The following is a 24,820-nucleotide window of genomic DNA, read 5'->3' as shown; positions in this document are numbered from 1 at the left end:
AACAACTGCTTGAGTCAAGAATGAACTCCCTGTGCAGGAAACGTCAGCCATTTCATTTGCTTTCACATGTGGACTAAGTAAGTAAGTGTGGGTGAATGCTGTGTACACTAACCTTTCATTCTGCGTTCATGTAGTTATGTATGTATGTGCGTAAGCTGCTAAACATGCTTGTCACCGAACTGTGCATGCAATCCAGCGGCAACCTTGTGCCTCGTCATGCAGGTGTCTTTGTGCATAATAATGGCTAAAAATGTTCCTCCTTTCAAGCTCAAATATACTTGCATGAGTTCTCTGCCCCATTTTTGTGGCTCGGTACCATGTCGGGATCTTTCATCTGTCACTGCATTCATGAATATATGTGTGCGCCGTAATGAAGACAGACCGCATACATCTGTGTGCCGTATATCATCACATCAAAGCCGAATCTGAAATTACATGTGCATGAAAATGGCCTTCTTGATTTTACTCTCGCATGAGAAGGTCTGGGAGTATATTGCGTGAATAATTACGTTATATTTTTAAAGTCATAAATATCTTATATTCCGGGTAAAAAAATCTTTGGCTTGATCTAACACGGGCACCTATATTATTGAAGCATAATTATGAAACCAGAATGTTGCAGGTAGCCATGATTACACTGATGATAGAGAGACAGATAGATAAACTAGTATACTTGTCTCTTCATAAATGGTGACAATATTATGTTGCTTAAGATTTTGAGAATTATACGTAACTTTCATTACACGTAGACTACATATATATATATATATATATATATATATATATATATATATATATATATATATATATATATATATATATATATATATATATATATATATATATATATATGGTCTCCTATGGGATGTTCGAATAACATGTCCAAGCCATCTCTATCTACCTTTATAAACATATCGCATCTACATATGGAACTTCCTTAACTGTCCTAATGGCATTATTTCTAATTCTGTCCTCCAATCTGGCGACCAGTATTCTTCTTAACGCTTTATTATGAAATCGACAAACTAGTTTATAGTTTCACTGCCACACCATGATTCATGTCCAGTAGTGACAGACATTAAACCAATTTTTTGTCTAATCTTGCTTTCGAATCCAATTTCTGTCTAGCTGATTTCAAGACCTAATTTAGCCTATTTGATTTGCATTTTTCAGGCTTTCTAAATTCCAACTCAAGAGAAACAATAGTGGATACCATTGTTACAAATATTTGAAAGACTAAACCTCATTAATCTTTTTTCAGACTGTTATTTCATCACTTTGTCCATGCTCTGGCATTGCTTCTGTTTTTCTTAGATTTATTTTGAGTTCCATATTTCCAGGTGTATGATGAATTCTATTAAGCAAGCTTTGTAAATCTTGTGGTGCTTTGCTGATCAAAGCAGCATCATCTGCACGTTCTAAGTCTGTCATGTTTCTGTCGTTACTCCAATGTAAGCCTTCTCTTTCCCACCCAGCCATACTTTTCATTAAAAAAATCTATAAAGGCAAATATTCCATTGCAGCACTCCACAGTTAGCTTTACATACAGACACTCATACACAGTTACACACACACACACACACACACACACACACACACACACATATATATATATATATATATATATATATATATATATGCACATTAATTATTACACACACAAACACATATATAATATATATATATATTATATGTGTTTTTATATGTGTTTGTGTGTATATATTAATGTGCATATAGATAAATAAATATATATATATATATATATATATATATGTGTGTGTGTGTGTGTGTGTGTGTGTGTGGTTGTGTATGAGTGCTATTCCCGTGGCAGGATTCAAACCACACTGGATACATCAGAATCAGGTTAACGTTACCCAATTGTCACAAAGAAGGACATAAATCTACTCCCATTCATATACGCGTGTATCTTTCGAATTCTGACACATTTACTTGAGCTAGAAAATATCCATCGCACCAAAACTACAATAAAAGAGAGTGTTGTAAGGAGTAACACAAAAACTTGTCACTATGCTGTTTCTATTAAATAACCTCTAGAAAATCGGTAAAAAAATTCATAGTAGGCATTCAAAACAGAAAATATACAGTCATTATGGTACCGAAATTCCTTGAGTTGTGCATATGTTTCAGTTACTCTGAAGATTGGAGTTTATCAAGAATTCACCCGTTTTCTGTTATGGCTGCATGCCTCTCCATTTTCGTTACGGCTAAACTAAAAGAAATACTATGGACGAGCTAAAAGTATCATTCCCTGTTTAGCAGACAATGGCTGAAAAGTAATTTTTCTTTACTGATGTATTAAAAGTTATCCGTACCATGCTATTAAAAATTCTAAGAAGCTAAAATTATCAAAGAGATCAAATAATACATTTGGGTAGAATGCAGGACGATGGGACGGGCTATATCTTTATTTTGTTTCTCACTTCGTAGAAATTATAAAGTTGAGGCCTTTTGCTTTTATTTATGAAGTGTTGGTATATGTACTTCTTACTCACACACACACACAAAATTTGCGATGCACAGTTTTCCCCTCATGTGACTCTGATTACCTGGTCGAGGCTTTTACAATTTTTTGATATTGTGGTATATATTTTCATGGCAAGGGGGAATGAGGGGGAGAAAGGTACCGCTCTCAGTTATACAGAATTTACTTGCAAGTATATTACTTTTCTTCCTACCTTTCAAAACTATTTTCACTCATCTTTCTGAACTTCTTTACGCGACAAGGCAAAAACTATTTGCTCCATATAGGGGCAATTTGATGCTCATACCTACTTCACACTGCATGCCAGTGAACACTTATTACAGGAAATTTCTCCATGATATAATCCCAGTACCTACCCCCTTGCTTTGTTCTCCAATATCATGGCAGGCATTTTTTTTATATTCTCATATTTCTCATAATGTTAATAAGATTTTCATATCTTTCTTGTTTTCTGTAAGTGCCCTAACTGAAGATTTTTCTTTATATTGACGAGCCCTACATTGAAATATTTCCAAATATTTGGCGATTACTCTAGTGATAATGCTCTTTTAGATTTTTTTTATTTATGAGTTCAGCCATAAATGCTTTCGTTTTTTGAATCGTGGGACTATTTTAGTATATTAATGCCAAGTCATGAATGTTCATTATTTTCTCGAACTACTCTTAACAGTGATAAAGAATTTTATATTGATTTTATTTTAAGTTATTGTTCTTTAATTAATATTAATAATAATTTATTGTCAATCTTAATAGGTATGATATACAACTGAATAAAACCCAACTTTTAACAGACTTTAGATGCTTTCAAACGAAGCAGTTTTTTGTCGGAATCTCGTGGTGCCACACCGCCAATATGTTTATCATTAAGCCGAACAGTCAGAAGAAGAAAAAATTTTCTAGCCAAATACATAAGTCAAAATGCAACATAATGCTTATGGAACGACTGTTAGCTTTCCATATTGTTTGTGATATAACTGATGGCTATGGCTTTACGGCGAAGTAATTAAAGGAATTATTCGTTCCTGAAATAAGTTGTACAATGTAAAGGTAACACGGACGATTTTTGATCTGCACTTGGCGGCTGAATGGTTTACCCGGTAAACAAGCAGTTTTCTTACTTCAGGGAATAGTCAATAAGCTTTTAACCAAGTGATATATGTACTTAATATACTTACATTTACAATATATATCCCTTTCATAAATAATTTTATAAATTAGAATTTGACGCCTATAGAAAATTGGAAGTTTCCCGTGGGCATGGCTTAAAAAGGCTGCAACATATACACTATGTTGTAGTACTAGCCAGGGCTAAAACTTAGCCTCAGTCAATCATGCTTCGATTTTGCTGAACTGATTATATTGTCGTGAGTGAAAATGTATTGTTCTTCCTACGCATAGGTTCCCATCTCTGGCTGCAAGATAACAAACATGGGCGTCTTTACTTTTGCTGTCACTACTGCGTGAACTCGGCCATCAAGATACAAAAATGTGCTAGAAACTTTGCCCGTGCGACAACACCTTTCAGTAAAACTGTCCAATATCCTCTAGAAGTTAGGAGAACTTTTGACACCAAGCCTTCAATGCTTAAATTCTTCACCGTTAAACTACTATTTTTCAGCAAAATATTTTCACTGTCTCCGTCTGTCGGGTTTAAACAACAACTAATAAGTGGATTTTTATGATTTTTCTATTAGACGGATTTTGTTCCAGAGAATACTGCTTAAATCTTGGTGTGAAGTGAGAGTGGATCTCCAAGAAGTTTTGCATTTGTCGAGTGTTGTTACTGTCGCTCATGATTATTTAAAGAACGTAATGGCTTCCGTCTGTTTGTGAAAATAATCGAAATTAATATTTGGGAGGATATGTAATCACACTGACAGAGGCGGAAGTTACTCGATAGTGAAATATGAAGTGCACCATAAATAGACTAGTGAATTACTTGTAGAGTACCTTGCACAAAATTACTTGAGCACACAGAGCATTTGTTCATAAGGGAGTCACATACGTCTTAATTGAATTGAAAGAGTTATTTGCCTAATTTATTTCTGCGTTTGCAGTGTATATCCAAATTATGTGTATTATATTTTCAATAAAAGTCACGTTTGTGTTACAGAATTTAAATATGGTTATATGAGAAATTTTCCAGCTCTTGGAATGAGCTAAGACAATCATATAAGTAGAACATTCAAAAGATACCGGGAAAATTAGAAGACAGATAGTGCCTAAGTTATTCGGCAGAAGGGAAACGCAGTTCAATAAAACTGGATCTTGAATTTAACGCCCCCCAAAAAAAACCACTGTCTGGATTAAGCCAGACAACCTATGATCCCTTGACAGCCAGGTCACGAGAGTCTCTTGTTAAAAAGAATCTATAGAAAACACAGAGCAAACTGCCAGAGACAGATTTACTGAGCTTATTATTGATGTGATATTTCTGTCTTCCAAATCAAGGTTAGAAGGGAGGAAAAGAAAGTTTTCTTAATAAAAAAAAACGAAATCTGGAGAATGAACGACAGTAATGTGAAGGAAAATTGCCCTAGTTTACTGAACAAAGCTAGGATAATATGGTTTCCATATTTTATCAGTTAAGGGCATGCCAAGTTTAGGAATAAATTCTCTTTATTTCCAGAAGGGAAGAACGAAGAGAAATCTGTGCACATGAAAATCTAATGGCCATGAAAAAAGACACAAAGACATACGAAGTATCAGACAGACACTGAAAAGAAATATGTCTTCGGAAACGAACCGAAACCAGTTTCTGGATAGTGCCAAGACCCGCAGTAAGTTTCGTAACAGGGTTTAAGTGGAAGCTGGTAAGAAGAGGAGAACAACTAACAACTAAAGGATCCTGCGTTCCAAGTCAAATACACAGTAGGGTAACAGAGTCAACAGAAGCAGAAATGAACACATGTTATACCGTAAAGAACAACTGACTGCCAACGATTCCTCAGTTCATTTCTATTCCTCTCCCTCTTCAATCAAGCTACAAGACTTTTGTAACCTGGACTTTTATATGAGGTGGGTTTATCGTTTCATCTTGGCTCAGATCATTCTGTTTCCTACCCACGACTACAAAAGGGCAGTGAGGTGCCCGTGATGCTTTCTAGGAACGTCTCCCTGTCTATCAGCGAACAATGTATATGTTGAGCACGACAACTTTATCTAATAATGACAGCAAGCGTTATTTCTCTAGTTCCTATAATAGAGGAATTCTCTAGCGGATAATAAAAATACTAAGTTATTATCATCGACCACATATATTTATCTCTGGTTTGTAAGTTGTGAATGCGGGAATATACTCTTTCGAGTCACGCGAAAAAAAAGACGCGAAATTGATTTAGATACAGGAAATTGGAAACTGCATTGTGGATATTTCAAAGAAATTCGTCATAGGTATTCGTCAACTGTTAATTTAACACACTCCACTGCGCTGCTAATTTCTATTAAATCTAAATAAGTATAACTTATTGTAGGACCTATCATCGTTCCATTATGCTGTTATCTTTCATTACTAAGAAACGCAGTAGCTACTCATGGTTACCTCCGGTTCTCTAACTGGAATTGCATGTGTATATTCCTTTGGTATGTAACTGAATCCTTCTCTAATAAGTCCACCTTCCTTTCCTTCCTCTACATTCCTCTGCATCTCCCTACACGTCTAACATGTCACATGTTCCCTCACCCTTCCCTTCCTTCCGTGTCTTCTTTACCTCACCCTGAACGACCAAGGCTGAAATCGCCGTACTGGAAGGGGTTGGAGGGGGCTTACTATTCCTGGGGCTCCTGGACTATTGTAGGGAGGAGGGAGGGGGTGTAGGTGTGGTAAGGTTTAACCAAGGGGTTAAACCATGAGTTGCGCGTCAAGTCCATCCATTAGCGCCACCACCAGCGGCTGGGGACGGGGTTGCTGGGATAGGGGATGGATGGGAAGAGGGCGGAGAGGGTATAGAAAACCTCTTCGAGTTTTCCGTTCCAGGCGGATCACCTCCCAGTGGTGTTCCAGCCGTCCCAGAAGTTTGGCTTTACCCGGAAGCCTCCTTTCCAGAGTGAGGGAAGGCCGACTTGCGCCGTTCTCACTGGAGCTTTGAATTTTGCTTCAGACCTGTAACAACCCTTGTGTGACGTTATATAGAAGTTGATGAGTGCATCGTAAAGAAAGACCGGAATTCGTCGCGGAAATCTTTATTTTTTATTTCTGATATTTTTTTCTTTCAGGGTTCCATTCCTGCAACGTGTTTTCGATTATTGATCAATATAAGGGAACATTTAGATATACACTGTGGTTTGTTATACTGAAAGCAAGTATCAAAGACAAATAAAACTGGAAAGGAAAATGTTTCACCGAACTATGAAACTCATTAATTCCACCTTATAGAAAGCATTACATTAAGTTCAATAAAGTGATTTAAAACTAAACGCACATATAAGATCAACATAACCAGAAAGACGCGGAAAAGATTCTGAAAGATATAAGTGGATTCGTAGCTTGAAAATATATTTTTTGCGCGATTTTGACATTAAGCCTTCATGTCCACCTACGTGATTTTAACTAAACAAATAAACAGATATATAAACAGGGGCAATCTATTCAGAAGTGAAACATTCCCTGCGTGTTGACGGTGTGGTCTAACCGAGACCTTCATAAAAATCGTGTTTTGCCGGACACAGGTAAAGCAACCGAAGCGCTAAAACCAAGGAAAAATAAAACGTGACTTTGGACAGACGAACCCTGGTTATAAACTTTAGACGATATCGGTGACATTAATGGCTATGGAACAGTAATTATTATAATTATCACAACACAAATAATTTTCGTTAGATAAGAACGGTAATACCTTTGGTATGACATTTGAAACGTAGGAAATCAAAGGAAAACGAAATCTAACTTGAAAAATGACTTTCACGCTAGTTTCATCAGCAGTACCAGCAGCAATGAAATTTTGGAAGCGGAAGTGGAAGCGATTCTGATGAAGGACCTGAAACTGAATCAATTATGAATAAAGGAGAACTAGAAACCGTACCTAGGTGTTTGTGATGTAACACCATGGCACTTCTGATACGAAAAGTTAGTTATTGTCATGAACACTGACACGGTTTGGATTTTTTTTTTTTTTTGTCAGAGCGCCGCATGACAAGAGCACATATGTACCAGATAGTTGGCCCAGTGTGTGCGCCACGCAAATCAGTTTACAGGAATAGTTTAGCCTAGTTCCCGCGTATGGGTATTCCCGTAGAAAAAGTCTTGATTACTGAATGAAACTGAGCCATATCAAATCTCTATCTACGTTTATTTAGAAAATTAATTTCTTGCAATTTTTTCGAAGCAAAGGTCTTATAGATTTTCTTTACAATTGATTAATCAAAAGAAATGAAGAATAAAACTAAAAATTCCAAAACCGTATTAAAAAATATTCACTTAACTGTTTGCCCCATTTCCATTTATTGTTTGTTTTTGCTGAACTGTTATATCAATTACTAGATGCCCAGTGCCATCAAACTCTACACCCCTAACCCAAGCAGAAAACGAAATAAACAGACGAAAAGAAAATAAAACTGACATATGTATCAACAGTCTGTACTGGAAATCACCTTTTTGTTACCATATCCCCTCATTATTATTGATTAATAAATAGCTGTTGCGGCAGCAGAAGAAAACTGAAATAGCGTTATAAATTTAAGATTGCTACTTGTGGAAACAAGGAAAGAAAGTTTTTTTTTTTTTTGTACCTACATCCGGAGGAAATTACTAAAACATCTTCGGAAAAAATTCAAACCAATATCTCAATTAACACCAATAAATATTGTGAATGTATATCTAAAATCATACCTTGTATTTTGAATTCAACCAAATCTACGTTTTTAACAAAACTGCATATATATATATATATATATATATATATATATATATATATATATATATATATATATATATATATATATATATATATAATATATATATATATATATATATATATATATATATATATATATATATATATATATATATATATATATTGTATATGTATGTAAAAATAACAAGATCATTAACATAATGGCAATAAAGAGTAGAAATTATTTTTAAAAACGAAAAGTAATTCATGCGTAAGAAAAATAACATTTATATTTGCAGTAATAATAGCAATGATTTTCAATCTTTCTTGCCTCTCACTCTCTTCCGTATAATTAAAATGGATTTAGCTCTTCGCCCATTTTCGTAATCCAATAATTTCTGTTAATTATTCCCAGCGTAGGAAATATAATAATCCAGTCTATTAAATTCCAGTTGTTGTGCGTATTATCCTGACAGATATCTTTCAGCACCGAATCATATCATAAATCAGCAAATAAGTTTTAAAATTCGCAAAAAAAAATTTCCCATCTAATATATCGATTCTGCTTCGTCTATGATGTTCAGCTATGTTGCACGGTGTGTTTGTGCTTGTTTGTTTGTGTGTCCATTTCCCTAGAACCACTGTCGTTTGTAAAATTAAATCTGTTTGTTGTCATCAATGTGATCTTGTGGAGTCTGCAGTAGCCAGTAGCAGCATCTATAGAATTTCTACTTCACAAACGCTATGCCTCAGGAGATTCTAGTATATTTCCTTAGCTGTGTGCGTGTGTGTGCGTGTGTGCGTTGGTTTGACTTTCTTTGTGAGTGTCTTTGTTCGTACAAAACTTCAGTTTCACTTTTATTTTCTCTCTGTTGAACCTACTGTTATAGTTACCGGCCAAATTTTCAGCAAGGATGGTAAGTGGGTGGGAGTTAGAGTCAGTTCAAATGAAATGGCAGCAAAAATACTTTGAATGTGTACATTTTGTTTTGACATTTTTTCTGATATGATATAACAGCTGAATTTTAAAGTACTGACTCACGAAAGTAATTATTTGAAAAATATCAAAGTAAAACTAACGGCATTTGCAGAATATAACCATATGCGAAGAAGTAATTTGTTCCCATCGCCCCTGGAATACTTAAGGACATTGGGTTGCAATCCTCACCGGTTTCGAAAAAATGCACCAATCTAGTTTATTGAAACAAAAATTACGACTACATATAGTCAGTTAGGTAACAATAACTGTGTTTTCGATTCTACAAACAACAAATAATTATTACTCATTGGTAACTGAGCTTCTGAATCTACATTAATGAGGAATTATTCCTCAACCAGTAAGGTTTTGTTTATTAATATAACTCTACGAAAAAGGTAATGGTTACCATTGGACAAATAAGTAATGTATCTCTTCTTTTGTTAAAAAAGAGTAAAACCTTAAAATCAACACCTGCGAAAAGTCAAGACCGGTGACGTTAGCTCAACGTAAAAGAAACTTAAAGCAACCACTCGATAGGAAAGTACAATTCGAAACCATTTTTCTTAAAACTGCTATTAATTTAAGGCGACTTACTTCCCTGACCTCGGCTATAAATACAGGTCGCTATGCCCTGTTATAATTCGCTCGTCGTTTACCAATTCCATCTCGTGTCATTATTCAATTAAGAGCGCCTATCAGTTGTAGTGAAATATGGAAAGCTGTTGACATAAACTACAATCAGTGGTTGTATTCTTCACAGGCATTCACGCACTGAAGGACAATCAAAGAACGCTTTACCTCACAGCTGGAGCTTTTAGGTTTAACTTTCTGAAAAGAAAACTGTTGTGCCGGCTTTGTCTGTCCTTCCGCACTTGTTCTGTCCGTCCTCAGATCTTAAAAACTACTGACGCTAGAGGGCTGCAACTCGGTATGCTAATCATCCACCCTCGAATCATCAAACATAGCAAATTGCAACCCTCTAGCCTCGGTAGTTTTTATTTTACCTAAGGTTAAAGTTAGCCATAATTGTGCGTCTGGCAACAATGTAGGCCAGGCCACCACCGGGCCGTGGTTAAAGTTTCATGGACCGCGACTCATACAGCATTATACCGAGACCGCCGAAAGATAGATCTATTTCCGGTAGCCTTTATTATACGATGTACAGAAAAGTCGATTGCGCCGAAGAAACTTCGGCGTATTTTTATTTCGTTTTTTTTTATTAGTAATAATATGAAAGCTAGTACACATTTTTTTGGGTCACTTAAAAGTCTCCTAAACATAATTCCTCTTTAAGGAACTGCAGGCCAGGATGACATACATTTAAATAGTTTTTTCAGTATCGATGATATATATTAATGCTATTTACGTAACATGAATGTTTTATAGCTTTAATGTAAAAGTATGTCACCAGCATTATTATTATTATTATTATTATTATTATTATTATTATTATTCATAATGTGCACGCATTCATATGGAACAAAACAATACAGCCTTTCATATATGTGAAAAAGAGAAAAATTAGACTAAAGAGAAGAGGCGTATAGTAAAACACATGTGTAGCAATCACTCGAGCTGCAGCAAACAGAAACATAACTGAAAATCAACAACAAAATAACAAAGAATCCTAAAACCTGCCCTGTGTATAAGGTTAAAAACTGAAGGGATTACATGACCAGAGCATATAAAATAAAATTATCAGCAGTCTTTACAACTGCAGAGAATAGGTTGATCACATCATCATAATATGAGAGGGTAGCTTTTATGATGGTCACGAACTGGGATAATGATAACCTAAAGGTCTCTCTCTCTCTCTCTCTCTCTCTCTCTCTCTCTCTCTCTCTCTCTCTCTCTCTCTCTCTCATAAAGAATTACCAACCCCATTTCCATCAAGGACCTAAAGGAAAACTTCTCTAACTACAATACAGGTAAATATAAGATACTGAAGTTCACGAGTTACTGAGAAGCAGATTATCTGTTTTTATGACGTCATATTCTCTTATGTAAAATAACAGTAATCTCTGCCATGTAATAAAAAGTCATCCAACGAGAGAAATAGCCAACGATCAGAGCTTTAAAAAGTTGAGCTTTATTGGCTAAATTATATTTTCTCAAAATATTACATCTCCCATAAGATCAACAGCCCCGGAATGAATTTTTCTAGGGATTACGATGCTGTAGCTTTAATATATCAAGAAAAAGACAAAGGTCGTTATTATTATAGATGTGGTGGTTGTTGAATAAAGATTTTTCCTAAATATCCGCCAAATAATCAGCCAATATTCGCCAAGTAAAAGCCCATAGAATTTTACCTTTACGGTGAGATTATAAATGATCATATGTCATTTCTCGAATAGCTTCTCAATATTTTTATCACGGCGCTTTCTCCATAGCTTTGTTTTTTTTATGGAAATGTCTCAGCCCAGATCTTTGTCTCGACATAATTGTGATTTTTATTACTGCGAGATTTTACTGTAATATTTCCCCTCCCACCTCAAACTGAAAATTTTTACTTTCCTTTAAGATATTTCGATGGTAAGTTTTCACTTCCACATAATGGCGAATATTTCTAAATAAATATATTTTGAACTGTTTCCCTTTAAACACTCAACAGAGGGTTGGTTCCTCTCAATGCATGTACCGTAGGTGACCTAAGAAGTTACTTATTCTTAACGCTTTCCTCAAACACAAATTTAATGAATTTAACAAGAGCTCTTTTTTTTCTATTTTCTTATTTCCTTCGTTTTCACATTCTCTGTCCTAACTATTTTCTCGAACACTGAGTGACGATAAAGATCCCATGACTGGTCGATCAACTGGGACCAGGTATCCTATTTCATGTCGAAAAGATAAAAACGTCAAAATTACTGTAGAATAAATTAGGACGTAAGATATAATCTTTATTAACGTGAGTAATTACAGTTTTCTCATGTTAAGACGTAAAATTACTTACAATAAATTTAATGGAGGGAAGTATGAATCATTAGAATGTTACTAAGGATATGTCCTTTCAAAAACTGAAGTATAACGAGCTGTTCTGCGCAGACTTCTCGCACAATAAAAATTGCATAAATGAAAAAACATACACAAATAAATAATAGTCTACTATATAACAAGGGAACTAAACTTTTTATATAAGGGGAGTTACGAATGATGAATACGAAATAAAAAATATATATATATATATATATATATATATATATATATATATATATATATATATATATATATATATATATATATATATATATATATGTATATATGTATATATGTATATATATATATATATATATATATATATATATATATATATATATATATATATATATCCAGCGAATGAATTTGCATACCCTAAACCTGAAAAAAAACTGGAATGTAAAATGATTACAGCGTACCCTTCACGGGAAAATTGAAGCTCTGGTTAATATGTCAAGAATTTCAAATCATGATAACAAGTCTGCCAAGGACACGCGCCAGAAGTAAAAGCAATGATACTTGGCTCCTTTTTCAAAAGAATGCGAGTTCACAAGTTTTTCCAATCTTCTACTGTCAACCCAAACAACCTGATTTTGGATCCGGTCGCTATGACGACCCAATAACGCTGCGTTGTACAACAGCTACCGAAGCTTTCAAGAGATAGCAGTAATCGAGTGACATATAAGTCAAATAATCAATGGTATGCGAATACCCATGTCTCTTTTTCATTCTGCTATGCTGCTTTGAATAGGATTTTTTGAACGCGTGCATGACCCACTTTGCCGCAGCAACGCCTGTAATAACGAATACTGAACGGTTTAGTTCACGGTGAATAACAGCACGGCGATACCTTGCCTTTCAAGCCGAAGTCTGTTATTATTTATTAAATTTGTCCCTCAATTCTGTATAAAAACTGAAAATTGTTGTGCGCTTCTTTCTAAATTCAAATGGCATATTCGCGACCTCATTAGAATGCATAATTTAATCTTCTGAGGTATGTCAGACCTAGAAAAGCTTCTGTCAACTGAATTCTGTCACATTACTCACCACGAGTAAATTTGGGTGGTACTTATAACCTTCGATGGGGTATGCAGAGAATATCAGATAATTTTCTTTTTATTCATGGTACTGTTTTAAAGATTTATAAAGATTCTTTTCAGAAACAGAGAACTTTGTATCCTGTTTTAGGAAAGAACACTATGAAGTCGGAAACCCCTGTCGATAAGAGAACTGAAGACTAATCATTTTCTAATGACTTTAGCTAAAAGCTGAAGATTGAAAACACAATCAAGATTAATGGCAACGATGGACTGCTACTAGTGCTACTTAACCTGTTACTTTATGATAATGATATGATAAGATATCCTTTCATATATCCAGCCAACCCTCAAGAAGTGGCTTTGCCACTTCCTGTAGTATTAATGCCTCCCTTTTTTATGTTTCAATCGGGTGTTGGGTAGGTGAGGGCGTTAGCTTGCCCTGCATATCGGCCTCTGTAAAACAGACTTAAATAACCTTTTAAATTCCTTTTTAGCATTCCTGTTGTCAATACTTATGATAGTTTACAAGGTTCATAACAACTCACAAATTCCTTCATATGAAATCTCCATTAATAAAGTCACATCTTTAAATAAAAACTTGATAATATAAACGTATCTAAATTAATTGTTTGTTATGCAGTATCAGTTTCTATAACAAGTCATAAATCTTCTGACGAAACTCAGTTGGCAAGCTCACTCCCTTAATTACCTGCATACTAACAGAACTGGATCTCGCTTGGTTACTTGTTCTGCAGCGTCAAAGTCCATAACAAATAATAAATTCATTCGTTATGAAATCGTGAGGTAAATTTAACCCAAGTACTGACAGAAATGGATCTCAATAAATTGTTTACGCCACAGCGTGGGTGTCAATGTTTATGTTTGTCGCTAAGTGCGGCGTGGTGTGTTTGTGGTTGGCTTACGATAGCTCCCAAACATAACATCAGCTTATGAGGAAGCAACTCGGATATGTCGTCTAGTTTTGCAGTGAATAAGGGCCGATACGTTACTTAGCAACCGCCAATACATATGGTTCTCTCTGGTTGTCCTCCCCAATCATGCTCTTCCTTCTCTATTTCGTTTAATTCTTGGTTACATGTTCCTACGTTTGTTGTTTGGTACATTTTTCAATATTGGAATTTTGAAGAATTTTCTTGCCTTCCCGGTGTATCATACCAAGTTCTTTATCACCATTCCTTTATGTCATCTTCTTGTCCGACATTCTGTCAAAGTTCGGTATTTCATTGCCTATTTCATTATTTTTATTTTTTTATCTTTTTCCATTTTTACATGCTTCCCTTCTTATCCGCCATTTGCTGTTCGTTTCCTGCCTCATCTGTGCAGCTTTATAGATTTCATTTGGTTCCTGTTGCTGGTTTTCATTTATTTATATATGTCATTATGGTTCTTGTTACTGCTTTAGTTTCCTTTATTTTGTTTGTTATCTTAGACTTAGTTTACTCTTCTCCCCATGTCTTCTTTCCTTGCTCCGTTCTTAATTTTTTTTCGTTTACTTTTTTCTTTTCTTTATTTTTTCATTATCCTTTGTCTGTCTGTCTTCACCGTAGTTTGCTCTGTTCTCCTGCTGCTTTAGCTGGTCTTCTGTTTGTTGACTTTCATTGTTTTTCAGTCCTGTACTTTACCGAGTTCTTTATTATCATTTGTTAGTTTCTTCCTTACTTCAATTCAGTGTCTCCATTTCAAAATTTATAATAATAATAATAATAATAATAATAATAATAATAATAATAATAATAAATAATAATGAATACTTTATTACAGATTAAATTCCGCTGATGGAACCATAATTTTTAATGAAACATATTCGAGAGGATCTCTTTTCTGAATAATAATCGTTATAATTAGTATTAATAATAATAAAAACGACCACAACAATAACAGCAATAATGACGCATAAAATTGAGAGATCTTATCCTCGTCTCATCCATCATTATATTAAAGAAAGATCGTTCTTACTGCGGCGCTCTATATCAAATGTTTGATCAATATACCAAACTAATAGAGTCCCATATCCAAACGGGGTCGAAAGCAGTTAATCAAACGACGTTAACGAAAAGGGACGTTTTTATCGTCAGATAAATACCCTTTGAATGAAAGCCTCACATGCAATACATTTCTACTAGCGTTATTCCCATATGCTGTGCAGAGGAAGGCATTGTTGTTATCACCATTTTTAATCTCCCTTCATATAGATATATACAGTAAAATACAATTAAACATAATTTTTAACATTTACTAATTCCATCCATTTCGACACTATATACTCATGATTTCATAATCATAAATGACGCTGAAATCTAACTATCATATACAGAATAGCTAAAAGGATCAGATGAGGGATTATTTAATTTGCTAATTCACCCCAATAATTTCACACAAAACATTACAAGAAACATCAATAAAAGTGAAATGTATGGGCTTTAAACATGATAATTGCCAAATAAAAATAATCTTGACAACTTACAGAATTCAGATATTTTGTGTTACTTGTGATGATTATTTTGTCAATAAAGTGAACAATACAAGAATAATCTTTTAAATCGAGAACCCAGTGAACAGTTATGTAAACGTTCTCGAGTGTGCTAAAGTCGCCAGTCTTTAAAAAGACTATGGAAAGATAGCCCATACGAACATTGGGATCAGTTCATGATAAAGGTAGAGACTTCGCTGCAGTGTCTGTGAAAAAAAAAAAGTCACATTATCTCATGAAGGTCAGCCATGGGTCCGGCACAGGTGAGTTAATTTAATCTCTAACAATAACGTTAAACTGGTGAGTTTGTATGTTCCTTCTTATAACAAAAGAACGTGCGAAAACCATGTGGGTTTTGGTGTGCTTTTTTAATCGTATGTATGTAAAGATTGTTCATCATTTTCACCTTTTATATGTCACCAGCATTATTCTATATCATCATCACAACTGTACTTCTTCTTACCACCATCATAATTATCATCTCCAACCATATCACCATCACCATTATCATCTTTCCTTTATTTCTACTTTTTAACGATAGTCAATAGATATCTCTTACTATTCGACCGTAAAGGCATGTCCTTGTTCTCATGAGAAAAAAAAACAAGAACATTATAAATGACGACAATGACCAAGAATATTTACAGCAGCTAGAAAAACGGAAAAAAAAATTGCTGCAGTGATACGCATGAGTAAGTTAAGAGTGACATTTACTACAACCGGAGGTCGTCTTCATTGATTAACATAACAAAGGAGGTTAATAGATGTCCCGAGACACAATGAGGTTATTGGGGAATGTACTTTATGGATGAAGGCGGTCTGATAAATTAGGGCGGTTCAAAGACCGTTCCAGTGTCATTCGTTTACCACTAATACTAGTAATAATGATAGTATTAACAACAGAGATGATGGCGACGATTTATATTATTCTTATGTAGAGTAGAATGAGGCACGAAGAGAAAATTTAATCTGAGCTGCTACATTAATAGCAGATAACAACAACAATAATGTAATATTAATAATAAAGTGAACTGACAGTTGCGCATAATGCAGCAAACAAACATCATAAGAGAAACTACTTGTCAGGATATTTTGTTACAAAAGACACCCTAGACCCCAAATATTCAATATTCTGATGCGTAATCTCCATCCATCGATATGTTTGGGTAAACAATCACGGGCAATCAGCTAGTCCGCCACACCCTAGCCTTGAGCTATCTATACGATCATTAAATAGGTCCCCATAGAGTCCATGACCACCATAATTACAATCATTCCAGCAGAGCAATATAAGCGATAATGCAAAGCTGTGGCTTTGGACACTTACTTACCGCGCCAGATAATTTCGCACGTACAGTGGATTTTTTCTCTCTCTTTCTCTCTCCAAAACAAATATCATTTCAAGGACCCAAGATTACCTTTAACGATGGGAGGTATACATGGCACCTTTGGCACGAAGGATTTGTTCCTGAATGAGAACAGTGGGAGGAAGCTAATTTGATGACTTGCTTATACTAGCAAATAATTTAATTTCAATTATGCATATGTATGACATGCGTAATTGAAATGAATTTATTTGCATTATAAGCAAGACATCAAATTACCAACTTTTACGTTCCTGTCTTCATCCAGGAACAAATCCTTCGTGCTATGTATACCTGACATCATTAAGAGTAATCTTGGGTCCTTGAAACATTATTTATTTTGGAGAGAGAGAGAGAGAGAGAGAGAGAGAGAGAGAGAGAGAGAGAGAGAGAGAGAGAGAGAGAGAGAGAGAGACTGATAAAAACCACCGTACATGCGAAATTATTTGGCGGGGTACATAAAAGAACCCTACGCGACAGCAGAAACTGAAAATTATTTCAGAAAAATGACAAGAAATGTAAGAACTTCATTAACGTATTATTGATACGGTAATCAATAAAGCCGAGCGATTTGAAATATAATAAAACATAATGAAGACTGAAGGCTGGCAATGTTTACACGAGTTTGCTATAACGGCAATAATGTTACAGCAATAACGCTCAGCTGTCGACACAAGCCAAATATCATTGGAAAATATGCCAGGAATGCAAATCAGGTTTGGCAAGGGTTGTGGAGCCTTGGAAGTAAGGACGCCATGCCAAAAAATTACAGAGAATTGGAATGAGGTCCTAGCAAGTTCTGTGTTATTTAGTGAGGCATTCAAGAAAGTGGGTTGTACAGTACATGTCATGAATAATTTAAATGGATACAAATAGAGGGACAGGAAAGCTTTGAGTTTGTGCCTACATCAGAGGGCCATTTTAGAGCAGCAAATGAAGTGTAAGAAATGGATCACATAAAGATGAAGGACAAGGGGAGTCGTCCATGCACGCTACACAAAAAAAAAAAAAAAAAAACTAGATATCTCTGAAGAAGTTGAAGAACAGTTTATAGTTTGAGGGTATTTTTAGATGATTAAGACGTACGAATAAGTTCAGAACTGATGACACAAATAAAGATGAATGTGTTTAGTGATAATCATTAAAAGGCGCAGAAATAAATGGGACGAAAACAAGATGAAAGAAGGTATTATGCTTTGATGAAAATTGTGGCACTCCACGAGTACGCAACCCGGATTCTTATTATAGGAAAGAAAATTATTCAATGTCCCATTAACCAAAGTCACCTTAAAAAAGGCAGCACGGGTGTTAAGATTTTTATTAACGAAAGATCAATCTATCATTATAGTTTTTACATCCCCTTTTGCTTTTTCTTCTAGCATGTTTTGATGAAACGATGGCTGCTCCAATAATAATTATTAAAAATTATTGTTATATATCCATTCCAGTACATGATAAATGTAACAGTTGCCATTATCAATTCCATATCAAATATCACAACCACAGTACAGGTGTGGCAACAGTAGTAGTAACAGAAGCAAAAACAAAAAATAATTACAAGGTGTATATTATCAACAAATAATTTAATAACAATAATGGTATGTCAGTAGAAGCTGCAGTAAAAACAATAATGATACTCTCTAGAACTACTTCTGATCCAAACACGACATTTATAATGAGGTTTCTCGTCAGAGGAAGTTCTGACAGGACATATATATCAGCGTCACTGAGGTGACACATTTGCTTGGTCGCATTTCAGAGCAAATGCAACTAGCTTTCACAAAAATAACAATGTTGCGCGTGTTGCCGGGCAACGTCAGTGTCCGTACAATGAACATACAAACAACTCTTCAAGGAGTGTATATTCCATGCAGCAATGGGGCAATAGTCGATAAATCGTCAATCAATATGATGACCATTTAAGAGGTGACTTATGACAACACTCATTAAATACGTCACGGTTTAGGTGACGTAATAAAGCGGGTATTTCGCGCATTTTAGGTATGAATAGATCGTCCTTGGCGATGATCTCCCTTTAGAAAATGACTAACGACAAGTCATTCATTGAACATGTTATATTTAGGTGATGCAATTTGGAGATAAGCAGACCGTACTTTGGTGTATGCAAGTATTTCAAGAGTGGCTCACAGGTCGCCATGATTTAATTAATACTTTGAATGCTCAAAATGGAGAAATATATGGATCTCGTAATCTAGTGATGCCAAATATGGGATTAATTAGGAAATATTATGAATAAAAACGCGTTAATAACAGAATCATGATAAAACTTACCCAAAGTGTTTAAACGGATATCTTTTTATCAATGAATAATACTTTTGAGTTACTAATCAGTGAATGGATTTCTGTTTGGCATCTTGATGCTTTATTTTTATGAGGATTCTATATACGGCATTGCCTATCACTTAATTTGGATACTACCTTTATTGCATCTATTATAAAGTAATGAAGTTTCACACATCAAATCATAAAGGAATCTAAGAAGAGACCCTACTTTTAAAACATTTATTTTCTTGTCGAAATCTTTCATTTCTTTGAGTCCGCAGAGGAAGTCATTCAAGCGTAAGCTGCAGCCACTAAAGAGAGGTATCCGGAATTCAAAGCCAGTTTTCCAACTTCTGAATTAGAGATATTAATCCGGCCACTTTGACTAAAATCGAAGCCATCAAGAACACCTGTTTCGGTGGCCTCATTAGAACGTCGTTAAAGACAATCAAACAAGTATCCTAAGAATGACCAAAAAAAAAGTAATCTCCTTAATCATTCTACAAATGTTTGAAATATGTTGGATCAGCTTCACAACTAAGGTTTAGTAAAGAGGGTAATCGTCAACTGCACTCTCTCCTTTTTCGATCACTATTATTCTATTTATATATATCTCAGACCTCATTATGGCGCACACTATACTCCCAAGGTTTCTCGTAATAATTTTCAATAGGGTTGTTTCAAGATAAGGGCGTTAACTACACGCGTAATTCTTATCTTGCATCCGGCCCTGATACAGGCACGAGACGAATTTTTCTCCATTTCCTTTGATCAAAGTAATTCATGATACTTTTATATTGACAGCTTAGGGATAGCTCATCACGTTGTTAAGCTGAACTGTACTTTTGCTTGAGCGCACGTTCTACATAAGGAAAAATTTGCACGCAGGAGACCTTTTGTTCTTGATTACTTTACGGTTCCATGTCTTTGTAAAGTTCCCCTTATTAAGATCTCGCCTCTCGAGATTCACAGGTTCTTTAAAATAAACAAGCAATTGGGCTGTAATGACTGACGAGAGGTGACAAACAAAGGAGGGAGGAGCAGAACAAATACAAAAAAGGTTACCTTAACATTAGTTTATTACAAGTTAGTTATATACATATTTACAGTCGAGTCAGGTTCAGTTCAGAATAAACAATTAAATGAACATTATAACAAGTTTAATCACTGATTAACTGGTCAGTAAAACATTATACATGAGTCAAAAGCAAACCTTAGCAGCACAAACACAAATGACCAGCACAATTACATTAATTCAGAAAATAAAAGCCAGAGCAAAATATGATCGAATCAATAAAATAAAATATCAAAAACCATAAACAACAGGTAGCATAAATAACATGGTAACGCAGCTTATAACATAAGTAACATGAACAACATTCAAACAGTAGAAGTAATAAAATACCAAGGCGGTATAACAAAAGAGCAGCACTAATAATAAATACAAAATGACGCAGCACAAGGAAACGGTATTAGCAGTCGAACTCAATAGAGCCATCGAAATAGCCCTGCTGCTTGACAGGAACACTGCAGGACAACTTCGAAACGACAACCATCTTGTCCTCACGCACAGTGCTGACGTCCTCCTCCAGTACCGACGACCACGACAGAGCCGACACGGCAACCATCTCGCCCTCCAAGAAAACGTACTGACGTCCTCCTCCAACTACGACGATCATGACAGAGCCGACACGGCAACCATCTCGTCCTCCAAGAAACGTACTGACGTCCTCCATCTACGACGACCATGACAGAGCCGACACAGCAACCATCTCGTCCTCCAAGAAACGTACTGACGTCCTCCTCCATCTACGACGACCATGACAGAGCCGACACGGCAACCATCTCGTCCTCAAAAACTCTCCACTGCTCTGCTGCCGGGATCTGACTCGCAGATACGGATACCTGCAGCTGCTACTCCAACTGGCTTGCTGTTACCCTGGACCCTATTCGTTGCTGCTACGAACCTGACTGACGAAGTCTGACGCCATTCAACAGACGTCAGCTCGCCAGAAAGAAAAACAAACAAAAACAAAGGAGGCAACAACCCACCAAGGGAACAATCGGCAAACGATTGTTCCTAACACCTAGCAATATATTTTTCCCCAAAAATTAACCTGTTTTGTAGAAGTAACTAAGTCAACAGTATGCTTTTAGTAACAACCAATCTCTTTGTTAGTTTATCACCTGAGGCCTCAACAATGTTGCCTTTTAGAGTTGTACTCGAGTGCCGATCAAAAAATCTAGAAAGTGTTTAGGGTTCAAACGCAGAGGTAAATATGCTATAAAGGTTGCCTCTTGAATGGCACCTCTCAAGGCTAAATAAGTATGACACACATTTTTCACAATTGATTTTCACCTTTCGTATTTTCGACTATATTATACAGCTCCTGATTTACAACTTCTTCGTTTTAAGCTGTGTTCTCCTTGGTACATTTAGCATTCGAGAATAGTCATGAGACAGGGCATACTGGCTTCTCCAGAAGAATTGGTCATCATTCCTACCATTTGTCCTTGAGTTAGGTTTATCCCGTCATAAGCATTAATGGTACTTGTCTTTACCCCTTTTCTTTCAGCATATCTTCATAATCAATCAAACAAAGGGTCACATTTGATAGAAGACTGAATCTTACAAATTCTAATTGAGTTAGAGAGCAGCCATGTTATCTCTAACAACAGTAACTTCTATTGTTGTATACTGTGACCAGATTCTGCGCCCAATTTATCTAAGTGGATGGATCATCTAGTCTAATTTAAACACATATTTCTAATTTCAAAAACTCTTTGCAAAACTAACCCATCCTCCAGTGTAAATGTGAACAAACTTGGATACGAACTTTCGTCTTCTTATCTACTGAAATTTTGGATGGTGAAAATAAAAAAAAAAAAAAAAACTGAAAAGACCCCACAGTGTAAGGGCAGCAATGAAAAAAGTGAAGATATTTTCATCATTATTACTCGTTCTCAGTTTGTGAAGTAATAACTCCTTTTTTCTACAGGAAAACGGAGAATATGTCGTATCTGGACCTCAAGGCAATGACCTGTACGACAAGGACCGGCAGATGTCTTTGCCCCCCTTATCGTCTCATCCTCCTATTCCTAACGGAGATATCCTTCATACCCAACAAGGTATGTGAAGTCATTACTACTCAGTGAAATTAACTGGTAAACTTAACTATAAGGTAATTATACCACAGAAGATAACTGCTCTGAAAAATTTATCAATATTAAGGGTTATTTCAACTATGATTCCTGTGTGATCAGTATTAGGGTTATTTCAATTATGATCCCTTCACTTTGGCTGTTTTGTTTAAGGGTTAGTATGACGATTATTCGTGTCTATCCTTTTTTTTTTTAGTGGAATTTGTGATTTGGTGGTTTAGAGTAAATTTCAACAAGGAAATCTGCCTTATTGGTTAGTCTGATTCTGCTAGTTCCACTGCAATATTCTACAGGAAAGCGATTGCCTTCCATTTGTTTCGGTAACAGCTGGGCCCTTAAGCTCCACTTGCCGACGTTTTTTCGGTGGGGAAGGGAAGAGGTTAGGCGATTATCGCTATAATTTGCATGTAAGCGTGTATTTAACTTTTTTTATTGAATCTGTAACAGTTTGTGAGAATCTTCGTTTTTAATACTTTCGACAAACTAAATCAGGCTCAGAAATGTCATATCTTTGCTAACTCATACTTAACAGCAATAATTTTTATCTTCTACTATCCCTTCGTCAGGAGTCACGCCACGACGACGTAGACCGAGGGCCCAGTCTATTCTGTACCCTTACATCCATGGACATACCCATATCGCTGGCCCTTCCTTGACGCCCTCAAGGCGCAGCTCCGCTGCAGGCATCACCAAGTCTAAGGACGACTCAAGAATCCAATATGAGTTGCCCATTGAAGATAACGATGAAAGGTGAGTCAACCGAAGGGGCAGGCAGCTGAATATAATATAAAACATATATATATAATAATATATATATATATATATATATATATATATATATATATATATATATATATATATATATTTAAATAATATATATATATATATATATATATATATATATATATATATATATATATATATATATATATATATATATGTATATATAATATATATATATATATAATATATATATATATATATATATATATATATATATAAATATATATATATATATATATAAAACATATATATATATATATATTTAACTAATATGTATATTTTATATATTTTTTTTTCACAAATACTGAGATACAGTCGTTCAATATCCACTTCACTATACCTCAGGAATAACTTAGACCCAAGGGGAATCAGAAATGACAAGTGCTTCGTCACCAGCGGGGCACCACTAGACTAGGGCACCGATCTCAGTGTGCAGATAGGATTTTTATTAAATATATTATGTATATCAAAAACAAGTTTATCATAGATATAGCAAAGGTTATGCTGACGTGATAAATAATTCATGAATATGGTATACCATAGGTATATCATGTACTGAACATCGTGATACTATTTCAGTGTGGCAATTTCAAGCTAATGATTAATTTATGGTCTTGATGACGAATATAGAATTACTCTCGAGGTTTCGGAGCCCTCAAGATTTTCTCTTGGGACTGTAAAATAATTTATGCTGCTTAACTGTAGACAACAAATGCAGCAAAACAAGCAAAGGCTCATTTTTTTATTTATCTTTTTAGAATAAAAACAATTACTGTTTCTCTTCATGTTTGATTAAGAGAAACATGCTAATTGCTAGATACAGTGGCACTAAGACCCTCTGTTACCATTAACTGAGACTTCGAATTCTTTCCAGTGAAACCTGTTATGCGGTCATAGAGAATTTGGACCTCGACTTTAATGTCCAATTACAGATGACAGAACGTAGATGGTAAACAATGACAAGTATTTTGTGTCTGGCTTCTTGTATAGACGTCGCTTCTTCTTCAAGGAATACCTTGCAACAGTACTTCTCTTGAATGATAAAGACCCAAATAAATATACCCTTGCTATTTTCCCATTAAAAATATTGATGTAATAATAATTGGAACACGTTTCAAACCTGTTCATTGTGGTCGAACTCTCAGGCCGTTTAAAGTAGTTTGGATGATTTTATCACCGATAAGGTCTCTTAAATTTATCACCTGCAATTTGCGCTGGGTGATCAGATTATTACATGACCGTAATTAACAGGTTTCACACTGATCCAACTTAGATATGTAGCCCAAAACGCTTTAATATTTTCTAAATTGTAGCGTAGCAGTTATACGACTGTAGATAACGCTCGAAAAACATTCATACGGTATGTTTACAGATACAGAATCTCTACCACATATGTACATAGAAATGC

General features: G+C 35.2%; 2 protein-coding genes across 3 annotated transcripts in view; one reads left to right on the top strand and one right to left on the bottom strand.

Annotated features, from left to right (window-relative positions):
- The window catches only part of DCX-EMAP (Doublecortin-domain-containing echinoderm-microtubule-associated protein), a 124,111-nt gene that overhangs the window by 28,239 nt on the left and 71,052 nt on the right, over positions 1 to 24,820 (top strand). Inside the window, exons 2-3 of the mRNA XM_067084512.1 lie at positions 22,467 to 22,596; positions 23,196 to 23,379. Of these exons, the coding sequence (XP_066940613.1) occupies positions 22,467 to 22,596; positions 23,196 to 23,379 (314 nt within the window). The remainder of the gene's footprint in view (positions 1 to 22,466; positions 22,597 to 23,195; positions 23,380 to 24,820) is intronic.
- LOC136826934 (uncharacterized) overlaps positions 1 to 24,820 on the bottom strand; it is a 169,835-nt gene that overhangs the window by 91,519 nt on the left and 53,496 nt on the right. The window lies entirely within an intron of this gene.

Source organism: Macrobrachium rosenbergii, chromosome 41 (assembly GCF_040412425.1).
Source record: "Macrobrachium rosenbergii isolate ZJJX-2024 chromosome 41, ASM4041242v1, whole genome shotgun sequence".
Classification (NCBI taxonomy): Eukaryota; Metazoa; Arthropoda; class Malacostraca; order Decapoda; family Palaemonidae; genus Macrobrachium; species Macrobrachium rosenbergii.
The sequence above is the reverse complement of the archived record's forward strand: the minus strand, read 5'-3'. Positions and strand labels throughout refer to the sequence as shown.